Source organism: Pistacia vera, unplaced genomic scaffold (genome assembly GCF_008641045.1).
Source record: "Pistacia vera cultivar Batoury unplaced genomic scaffold, PisVer_v2 Contig1301, whole genome shotgun sequence".
Lineage (NCBI taxonomy): Eukaryota > Viridiplantae > Streptophyta > Magnoliopsida > Sapindales > Anacardiaceae > Pistacia > Pistacia vera.
The window spans coordinates 59,591-70,190 of record NW_022195360.1 but is presented as its reverse complement, the minus strand read 5'-3'; the positions used below and the strand labels follow the sequence as shown (position 1 = coordinate 70,190).

The 10,600-nt window shown below is 37.3% G+C and overlaps 1 protein-coding gene across 2 annotated transcripts; it reads left to right on the top strand.

The window, feature by feature from the left end:
- The first annotated feature begins 752 nt into the window (after positions 1 to 752).
- LOC116122056 (DUF21 domain-containing protein At1g47330-like) lies at positions 753 to 10,397 on the top strand. Of its 2 annotated transcripts, XM_031407975.1 has the most exons (12): positions 754 to 1,102; positions 1,413 to 1,489; positions 1,572 to 1,655; positions 1,753 to 1,866; positions 2,018 to 2,104; positions 2,227 to 2,366; positions 2,451 to 2,538; positions 7,994 to 8,067; positions 8,153 to 8,316; positions 8,871 to 9,085; positions 9,466 to 9,512; positions 9,885 to 10,397. In XM_031407975.1, exons 1-12 carry the CDS (start codon positions 925 to 927, stop codon positions 10,135 to 10,137), a joined length of 1,521 nt encoding a protein of 506 aa, XP_031263835.1. In that variant the 5' UTR covers positions 754 to 924; the 3' UTR covers positions 10,138 to 10,397. The 2 variants fall into 2 exon arrangements, with proteins under 2 accessions (XP_031263836.1, XP_031263835.1); XM_031407976.1 differs by lacking the exon at positions 2,451 to 2,538 and having other exon boundaries at positions 753 to 1,102; positions 2,227 to 2,331.
- Positions 10,398 to 10,600: the final 203 nt, after the last annotated feature.

The window sequence follows — 10,600 nt, the reverse complement described above, 5'->3', positions numbered from 1 at the left end:
AATTATTTTATATGTAAAATAATAGAAACCCTCAATTATTCACATTTCACAAATATTTCATTGTAGTCCAGGTTCCAAACATGTTCTAAAACAAGTTATAAAACATATTCCAAAAATCAGTTCCAAATCGGGTACACTCTATAGGTTCCAAACAGGGTACCTTTTTCACAGGTTCTAGTTCCGGTTCCTCCACACACAAAAACCGGACCCGCATAGTATCGATTCAAAAAAATTGGAACCGAAACCTATGCACACAGTGCCAATTCAGGGTAGGTTCTGGTTTCGATTCTACCTGTTATCTGTGCTCACCCCTACCTTTTGGGTACCATTTTATCTATACAACAAACTTTGGGTATATGTAAATAGTTGCCCCAATTAATTTTATTTCATATGTAATGGGTCCACATCCACCATGAGTGTTCGCCAAAACACAAGTTATTACATAAGTGGAATGATTTCATATAAAGCTTCGCTTGGATCTTGGAACAAAGTGTAGCAAATGGGACAACCTAAGATGCTTTAGCATTATACCCGTGCACACGTGGCCTCGAAAAAGATACAAACCAAATAATCAGATACTAATAAAAAAATCAACGGTTCAGAATGTTGGTATAAGAAATAGGTAATCAAATCGTGGGTTGGAGATTTATATTGAGACCTAAGTAAGTGGAAAAAAATAATTTGATAAAAGTGGGTCCACCCTACTTGTAACAATCATGTTCGGCTGAATAGATGCGAACTCATACACGCAAGTAAAAACCAAATAGTAAGGTCGATTTGTTTCTGATCAAACCGGCGACTTTGTACTGGGATACTGATAATACTACTGACAAACGAGCACAGCACTCCCGCCTGCAAAATTCTTGTTTTAAACACAGAATATTTGAGACAGAAGAAGAGGGAGAGAGGGGAGAGAGAAGAGTTATGGCGTCGGACGTGGCGTGCTGTGGGACGATGTTTTCGGTTTATGTGGTGGTTATAATCGGGTTGGTTGGCTTCGCTGGGTTGATGGCTGGCCTAACACTGGGTTTAATGTCTTTAGGCCTCGTCGACCTTGAAGTACTCATCAAGTCCGGTCGTCCTCAGGATCGTATTCATGCTGGTACTCTCTTTCTCTTACCTTCAATTTGTAACCTGTTGATGAAACTCAAACTTAATTTGGAAATTGTTGATCCCTTTTGTTCTAACAATTTACTTAGCCTCCTGGTTAATTGTCCTTATCATCCGAAATTCAATAAAAATGAATAAACCTTTTATACACCTTGGTTTTGATATGGTGTGGTAAAGTGGGCCACTAAGTTGACTAACTGAGTTATCGGTGGATCATCTTGTGTGTGGTTGGGTTCTAACTCATGACATTCTAACTTATGACAATCTGATTCATGAAGTGATCTGTTTGATTCTTTTTGCAGCTAAAATATTTCCTGTGGTGAAGAATCAGCATCTTCTGCTATGTACTCTTTTGATTGGAAACTCTGTTGCCATGGAGGTAAATTGCTAGGTTCTATGTAGTTTACGAGAGAAATAATTGCTAGTTTTTCTCACTCTTGTTTTCTCTCTCTTCCAAATAGGCTCTTCCCATATTCTTGGACAAGCTTGTGCCTCCATGGGCTGCAATTTTGATATCAGTGACTTTGATTCTCATGTTCGGAGAGGTTACTAATTTTTAAACTGATTAAGCATTATTTCTGTGAAAAGGTATCTCTTCTCTCAAGTACTCTAATCTATCTATGATTTTATTTCTGGGCATAGATAATGCCACAAGCAGTCTGCACCCGTTATGGCCTGACTGTTGGAGCAACAATGGCACCCGTGGTCCGTGTTCTTCTTTGGCTTTTTTTCCCTGTATCTTATCCAATTAGTAAGGTGTGACCGATTCTTAACGTCAATGTTTGTATTTTGTTTTTGTTTTTGTGCACGTTTTGTTTGTTATTGATGAGTTGTTTGGAATTACTTTCGCCATTAAATTGAGTTTTGAGAGGTTGCTTTTCTCTTCTTAATGCATGTATAATTGGAGGTTTTGGATTGGATGTTGGGTAAAGGGCAGGGGGTTCTTTTACGGAGGGCAGAGCTAAAGACTTTTGTGAATTTTCATGGCAATGAGGTATCAAGTTTAACATTTCTTGTTTTTGATCAATTGCGCAAACAGGTTGAGGCATATTCAGATCAAACTATCTTAGCCAAATTTTCTGATGAATCATTGCATATGTACACTTTGTTTTTTAGGCTGGGAAAGGTGGGGATCTAACTCATGATGAGACTACTATCATCGCTGGAGCGCTTGAATTGACTGAAAAGACTGCAAAAGATGCCATGACTCCAATATCAAAGGCATTTTCCCTTGATCTGGATGCAACTCTTAATTTGTGGGTTTTTGGATTCTTGTTCATTCTCTTTTGACTGTTTTATGTGTTCTTCATATGTTCTAATTCTCTGTCATTTTAATTTAGGGATACACTGAATGCAGTAATGGCCATGGGTCATAGTAGAGTGCCAGTTTACTTTGGAAGTCCAACAAATATTATAGGCCTTATTCTGGTAATTTCCTTTCTGTGATAAAATATTCTACTATAGTTTATTCAAATAATCAAATAAAATAATATTACACCCTACATATATTTTCACTACCTTACATTTACCATATACCCCTAACTCTATACACATAACTTCTATCACTCCTCCTCAAACTGGAGCATATATATCTATCATGCCCAGCTTGTTACAAATATAGGTTACCCTTTTTCCAACTAGAGATTTAGTAAAGAAATCAGCTAGTTGTTTCCTTGTTCTAACATGCTTAGTGAAAATTAATTTCTGTTCAAATTTTTCTTGCACAAAATGACAATCAACTTCTATATGCTTTGTCTGCTCATGAAAAACTGGATTGTTGGCTATATGTATGACTGCTTGGTTATCACACCACAAGTCCATAATCCCTGGATCACCAATTCCAACTTCTATAAAGAGATATCTTGTCCATATAAGCTCATAAGTTACTTGTGCCATAGCTCGGTACTAAGATTCTGCACTTGATCTAGCTACAACAGGTTGTTTCTTACTTTTCCAAGAAATAAGATTCCCTCAAACAAAAACACAAAATCCAGTCACAAAACACCTATCTACAGATGATCTTGCCCAATCTGCATCTGAAAATCCTTCTACTTTACTGTGGCCATGATTACCATAAAGGATCCCACGTCTAGAAGCCCCTTTGAGATATTTCAAAATATGAAGAACCGCATCCCAATGAGGTGTCCTAGGAGATGACATAAACTGACTTACCACACTCACTGAGAAAGCAATATTTGGACAAGTTATTGTAAGATAATTCAACTTTTCAACTATTCGTCTGCATTGCTTTGGATCATCAAACACCTCTCCATCCTCAGCATTCAATTTTATGTTAATAACCATAGGAGTATCACAAGGCTTGGCTCCAATTAGACCTGTTTCAGTCAATAAATCTAACACATACTTGCGTTGAGACAAGACAATCCTTCTCCTACTTCGAGAAACCTCAACTTCCAGAAAATACTTTAAAGAGTCTTAAGTCTTTTATGTGAAATTTGGAAGCCAAAAAGATTTTCAAACTGTGAATACCAACACTATCACTACCAGTGATTATAATGTCATCAACATAAACAACAAGAAGGAGAATACCAGAACTAGATTGCCTATAGAAGATAGAATGATCATAAGCACTTCTGTGCAAACCAAATTCAGTCACTACATCAGTAAATCTCCCAAACCAAGCACGTGGAGATTGTTTCAAACCATATAAAGATTTCCTTAGTTTGCATACCTTTCCAGACTCCCCTTGAGTAACAAACCCTGGTGGTTGATCCATGTAAACCTCCTCAAGAAGATTACCATGAAGAAAGACATTTTTGACATCAAGTTGGTGAAGGAGCCAACTATAGGAAGCTGCAAGAGAAATAAATAACTGAATAGAGGTCATCACAGCAACAGGAGAAAATGTCTCCGAATAATCAATACGATATGTCTGAGCATAACCCTTAGCAACCAACTGAACTTTCAACTGGGCCACAGGCCCATCAGGATTAACCTTCACCGTGAAAACCCACTTACACCCAATGACTTTTTTGTCACCAGGTAAATCAACGAGATCCCATGTACTATTATGCTCAAGAGCCAACATCTCTTCTTCCATAGCCCTTCGCCATCCATCATGAGCAACTGCTTCAGACACTAAACGGGGAACAGACACGGAATCTAAAGAGGCAACAAATGACTTGGAAGATAGAGACAATGAGTTATAAGAAACAAAAAGGGAATAGGATAAGTACAAGAGCGCTTACCTTTACGTAGAGCAATGGGAAGATCTAGGTTAGAAGGAGGAGGAGTTGGCTTCGGGGGTGAGGCAAGCAGTAGGGGCAATGTCTCAGGTGTCTCAGATGTCGATACTGGTGCTAGTGCCGGTGCCACTTGCTGTGGTGGAGGGCGGCGAGAGTATATCTGAGTGACATGAGGACGAGACAGGGGTGAAAAACTATAGTGAGTAATGGTATAAATAAGAAAATCAGCAGTGACCAAAGAAGAAGTTGGAATGGAATCGTCAACATAAGAAGTGGTTTCGAAGAATGAAATATCAGCCGAGACAATATACTTATCTAAAGTAGGAGAGAAACAACGATAGCCTTTTTGATACCGTGGGTAACCCAAGAATATATACTTGAGGGATCTAGGGTCTAATTTGGAAAGGTGAGGGTGAACGTCTTGAACAAAACAAGTACACCCAAAGATTTTGGGAGCGAGGGAGAACAAAGGTTGAGAAGGAAAAAGAATGGAGTAAGGTATTTGGCCAGACAAAATAGATGAAGGCACACGATTAAAAACTTTACTATGAAAGAGAAGTTTACGAGCGACCTCTAATAAATGACGATTTTTTCGTTCAATAACTCCATTTTGCTGAGGCGTCTACACATAAGATGATTGATGAATAATACTCTGGTAGACAAAAAAGAAGAGAGAAAAGAAGAAAAATATTCTTTGGCATTATCACTTCGCAAAATTTGATAGATAAAGCAAATTGGTTTGGCATCTTAGCATAAAAGGCACAAAATATAGAGAATAATTGAGAACAATTTTTCATAAAATATAGCAACGTAACACGTGAAAAATCATCCACAAAAGTATCAAAATATTTATAACTAGATTTAGATGAAACGGGACAAGGACCCCAAATGTCAGAATGTATAACATCAAAATGAGTAATAGCTCGTTTATTTTTTCTAGGACTAAAAGACACTTAATGGTGTTTCCCAAATTGACACGCTTCATAGTTAAGCTGTGACATTGATTGTAAACTAAGACATAACTTCTTCAAGATTGGAAGAGGAGGATGACCAAAACGACCATGGAAGAGAGAGGAAGACAAATCACTGATACATGCAACATGTGGCGGCACTAGAATAGAGATGTCATCAAGCACATACAAGCCACCTGAGACAAGGCCCCTATCAATAATCTGCTTCGTCCTAAGATCCTAAAAGATACAATGAGTAGGGAAAAAGTAAACACCACAATCAAACGCAATAGTGATTTGACTAACAAATAAAAGATTAAAGAAAAAGTGAGGAAGACACATAACAGAGGAGAGAGACATAGATTTGGTGGGATTAGTAGTACCACAACCCATAATCGGTACAGTAGACCCATTAGCTAAAGTAACAGAAGACAAATCAAAAGAAGGTGTAAATGAGGAGAGAATACCTGTATCACCTGTCATATGGTGCGTAGTACCAGATTCAATGACTCAATTACGACTAGAAGTAGATACACAAGGTTTTGGATTACCTAGCTGAGTTAATGTAGCAGCAGTTAGTAGAATGGATGACTGGGGGCCAGCAAGCTGAGTGAGGCGAGCATACTCATTTGCAGATATAGTAACCTGTGAAGGAGTACGTAAAATATCATCTTGAGCGGCACCATGAGCATATTTCTGAGTGCTCGACATAGTTGGAGGTTTTCCATGTAACTTCCAACAATTCCTTTTGACATGACCTTCAGCACCACAATGGAAGCAAGTACGAGGACTATTACCATTGCCACGAGTACCCCTGATATCCCGATTAGCACCTTTGTTGCCTCTACTACTATTAGACTTCATGCTATCAAGAGCCGCATGATCTGGAGCAAAATTCTAAAGATTCTCCCTGTCTTTAGATGCTCCTCTATCTTCCCCATTACTAACCTGAAGAAGATGAGCATAAACCTTCGTTAGGGAAGGAAGTTTGTTGCTATTAAGGAGTTGTGTCTGAACTATCTCATATTCTGGTCTCAGCTCAGCTAGAAAACATTGCACCACCACTTGCTCTTCTTGTTCTTTCACTTGCACAACATCTGCAGTCACAGGGAATATAGCTCGTTTTTCCTAAAAGGCTTGCTTCACCTCTGTATAGTATTCAAGTAATGTTTTCTCTTGCATATTTGCCCGATAAATCCGCAATAACAGCTCATGAACATGAGACAAGTCCTGTTTACTAGCATACAGAAACTCTAGATACTCCCATAACTCTTTAACTATATCACAATGATCAGTAACATCATCCACTGTGGAATCCAGAGTATTCTGGATCTGATTAAACAATTTATCATCCTCCATGAGCCATTTCTTCTGAATTCTCCTAACACACTCTAATTTCTTATCACTACCCTCTGGTTGCTTATCACTCTCTGATTGTGGAAGTGAATCCGTAGGTGGATCCTCAGTCAAATGATCCCTCATGTCAATGCTAGAAACATATCTCCTAATAGTTCGTCTACATTGAGCATAATTCTGCTTTCCCGGTAACTTCCTATCAGTAATCTTTACAGATGAGTGGACTGAAATTTTAATCACCACCTGTTTACCTTCCACTGCCATAGCTTAATCAAATCAACAATGATTCTCTACTAAGCTCACAGACAAGATCACCTCTAATCACCAATATCCAGCAAACCCAAATCACCAATTCACAACAAATTTACGACTCAAATCCAACACCATAACTAGAACAATTATAAATAAACATAAAAAAAAGGAACACAATAACCAGAAACTGTAGAATAATAAAAAATAATCACCAACTGGAAACCACAATCAGAAAACAGGAGACGCGACAAACTTAGTCATCGGAAAAAGTAACAACCTTGAACAGTGTCTCGTGAACAGTATCACGTAAACAGTGTTGCGTGAACAGTGCCTTCGGGGCCACCAGAACAAAACCCTAAGATTGGTGCTATGATACCATGTGATACAATATTCTACTGGAGTTTATTCAAATAATCAAATAAAATAATATTACATCCTATATATATTTTCACTATCTTACATTTACACATATACCCCTAACTCTATACACAACTTCTATTACTTTCTTCTAGTACATGAGACAATAGTTTTGTGGATTGTTTGTAGTGTGGATACTTCACATTCTTTCTTCAACTACTTTGATTTTGGTTATCATGGTCACGTTTTCTGTTATTCTTAATTGATTGGGAGAAAATGTTACCATAAGATTTTTGTAGTTCTTCTTTATTTTCATAATCTAGAAGATGTACATTTCCTTAAATACAAGGGTGGATGATATATGAGTTAGGCCTATGTACTTTCAGAATTATTCTTTTAAATACTGAAATCGAATAGTTTGATTTATTATCAGAGGTATGGATGCCTGGACTTTTCCCTTATTTCACCTTTTCTTTTTCTGTTCTCTTCCTTGGCCTTTTTGTTCTACAACTTAAAGCTCAAGTTATTTTTCATAGTTGCTCTGTGCTGTTAATCATTATGTCATGCTCGCTACATGATTCATAGCAACTAATTTCTTCATGTTTTTCAAGTTTGCCATCAAACACAATTCTTTGTAACCCTAACCAAATCTCAAACCCTCCTTTTATGTTATGCATATGTAATATAAATGATGTAGATCTTATGATCTCTTTCTTCATGATATTTAGTTGAACTCACTAGTTTCATCTGTAATTTGGGCAGGTTAAAAATCTCTTAACAGTCGATCACAGAGATGGAGTTTCTCTGAGAAAAATGATCTTAAGAAAAATACCTAGGTATGATAATTTTTTATTTTCTCTTGAAGAGAACTATATGTATAGAGCTAAGTGATATTATTTCTCTCTCCCATTCATCCCACAGGGTGTCAGAAGATATGCCTCTGTATGATATTCTAAATGAATTTCAGAAGGGTCATAGCCACATTGCTGTCGTATATAAGGTTTTAAACGGGAAAAAAGAGGGTGAACAGTTTAAGGACAGCTGTAAGAAGCCAAGAGGACAACCTGAGAAATCAATGAAAAAAGGTGAGGATGTTGTAATAGCAATATATTATTACTATGTTTGAGTTGCAGGATCCTGACCTAAGTTTCTTTCCTTAAAGTTTCACATTGTATATTGCTACTCGTAGGATTGCACTTATTTTTCAATGAGTAAACATGTGTTCATTTTTCATTTATACCTTATAAGTCATTATTGAAAAGTTACATTAAAAAAATTCCCCTAATGGTTTCAAATTTCTCAGAAATCTTTATGTGACAGCTGTTGCCCTGACCTCATTTTGTGATCATTCCTGATCAGTTCCTGAAAGTGCTGTTCTGTTACTATCATAATTGTGTTTTTCCTTCATCTAGAATATTTTGTTATTTGTATACGTGGCACGTCTAATGTCTGTGATAGGTTGTCCGTTCCAGTGAGGAAAAAGCCTGTAAATTTCACTGTTCTTACTTCTGCAATTGTTGCTTTCATTATGAGTTTCCATTGATTGCTATTGCAAGACTACTTTACCAGTCTTGGTTCCCTAGGTTGCTTGATCTTTTTCTTCAAATTAAATATAACTGGTCTTTGGTTGAATTCTCAGTTGACAGTGAGGATAATGCTTCTACCCAACATTTGGGGAATAAATTGGAATCAACAAAGAAAAGTCCACCAGCTGCTTATGCCTTTAAGAAACGACATAGAGGTTGTTCTTTTTGCATTCTGGACATTGTGAATGCTCCTATTCCTGAGTTCCCAGCCAATGAGGAGGTTGTAGGTGTTATTACCATGGAGGATGTCATTGAAGAACTTCTTCAGGTAAATCTAAGACTGAAATACATTATGGCCATGTGTTCAAGTGAGAGTTTATGGACAGACCATTATATAGGCCTTAATATGGGTTTTCTTAACATCTATTCAATGTGTTAATAATGATGATATTACGCCTCTTCCCTGAGATATGGGACTCCTAGCAGGGAACTATTACTTCCAATTTACTGCAAGAAACATGCTTAGGCAGTGTACTGGAGTTTTACATTTTTATTGACTGATTATGTGAAAAAGTAGTCTGTCTGAAAATGTTGGTATAATGACTATAACTGCAGTTGAAATTTTTACTTATAGAGTTGTTGTTGCTCTGTTCTTTTAGTTTTAGTTTGTCTGTGCTGATCTATATTTCAAATTTTTGCGTATGTCAGGAGGAGATACTGGATGAAACTGATGAGTATGTCAATATCCACAATAGGTAAAATTTGATTCTTCTATCTCCATCTGGTTCTACTGCTGTGTATTGTTGTATTTGGAGCCTGCTGGTGCTGGTTAACCAAGGTGCTGTTTTCTGTTACAAGTTTTGTTTGTGTCCATGAAAGATGGAAAGCCATGGTTGTTTGGCATCATCTTATTTGTTTCACTGTCTAATATTGCAAGCACGACATGGCAAGGCTTCATCCATCCTATTGCTAAGCAGGATGATAGAACTGCTGATTTCTTCCTCCATTTTTAAATGGATTTAGAACCCTTAAGACTTGTTGATTCACTATGTTGTATGGAATAGCAGTTGAACCATGCAGGTACACGTCTCATGAATGCACTAACCTAGTGGTTCTTGTGAATCCAGGATAAAAGTTAATATGCATGCGTCTCAAGAAAAGGCTCCTGATTCAGATTTGTCACAACCATCATTCAATGGCTCGTCTGCCATACGGAGCTCCAACCCAACATCACCAACACCCATGGGTTTCACTGTCACTCAGAACTCCTCAGTCTCTCCTTCCTTGGTGGCCTCCACTCCAACTCTCTCAATCTCTAGCAATACTTCAGTCACAGGTTCACCCACCCCAACACATCATGTTTTAAAGGAGACTTGTTAAAGTATAGATGAAAATTTGGGGTTTTCTCATGCTTAGTCTTGATATGATAAGTAAGGATATGAACCCTATAATGGAGTTACATAACCCTCAATATACCTGGAAAATTAGGTAGAATGCAGCAAAAGGATATGGTGTTCTTATGTAGAAAGGGGTGCTTTTCTTGTCAGATGTGATGAAAATGAAATTTCCACGGTTTCTACTGTAGGTTGATGTAAAATTATTAAGTGAATGAAATTTTCAGTTCATTTATTGCAGAAGAATTCACATTCCAAAAGGATTAATGATGTCACTGAAGAGAAAAGATGCAGTCATGATTAGCAAACTGTATGAGAAGAAAGGGGTGTAAAACTGTTTCTTTTTTGGTGTACACTGTACATGTAGAGGCAGTATGGAGGCAATGAGACAAAGAAGATAACTAATTTACACGCAACCAAATTAGATATGGAATAGCACAAAAGTATCT

Coding starts and splice junctions, on each gene's coding strand:
- LOC116122056 (XM_031407975.1), top strand. CDS start 925: ATGGCGTCGGACGTGGCGTGCTGTGGGACGATGTTTTCGGTTTATGTG. Junction 2,539..7,993: donor ATATTATAGGCCTTATTCTG/GTAATTTCCTTT, acceptor TAATTTGGGCAG/GTTAAAAATCTCTTAACAGT. Junction 8,068..8,152: donor ATCTTAAGAAAAATACCTAG/GTATGATAATTT, acceptor TTCATCCCACAG/GGTGTCAGAAGATATGCCTC.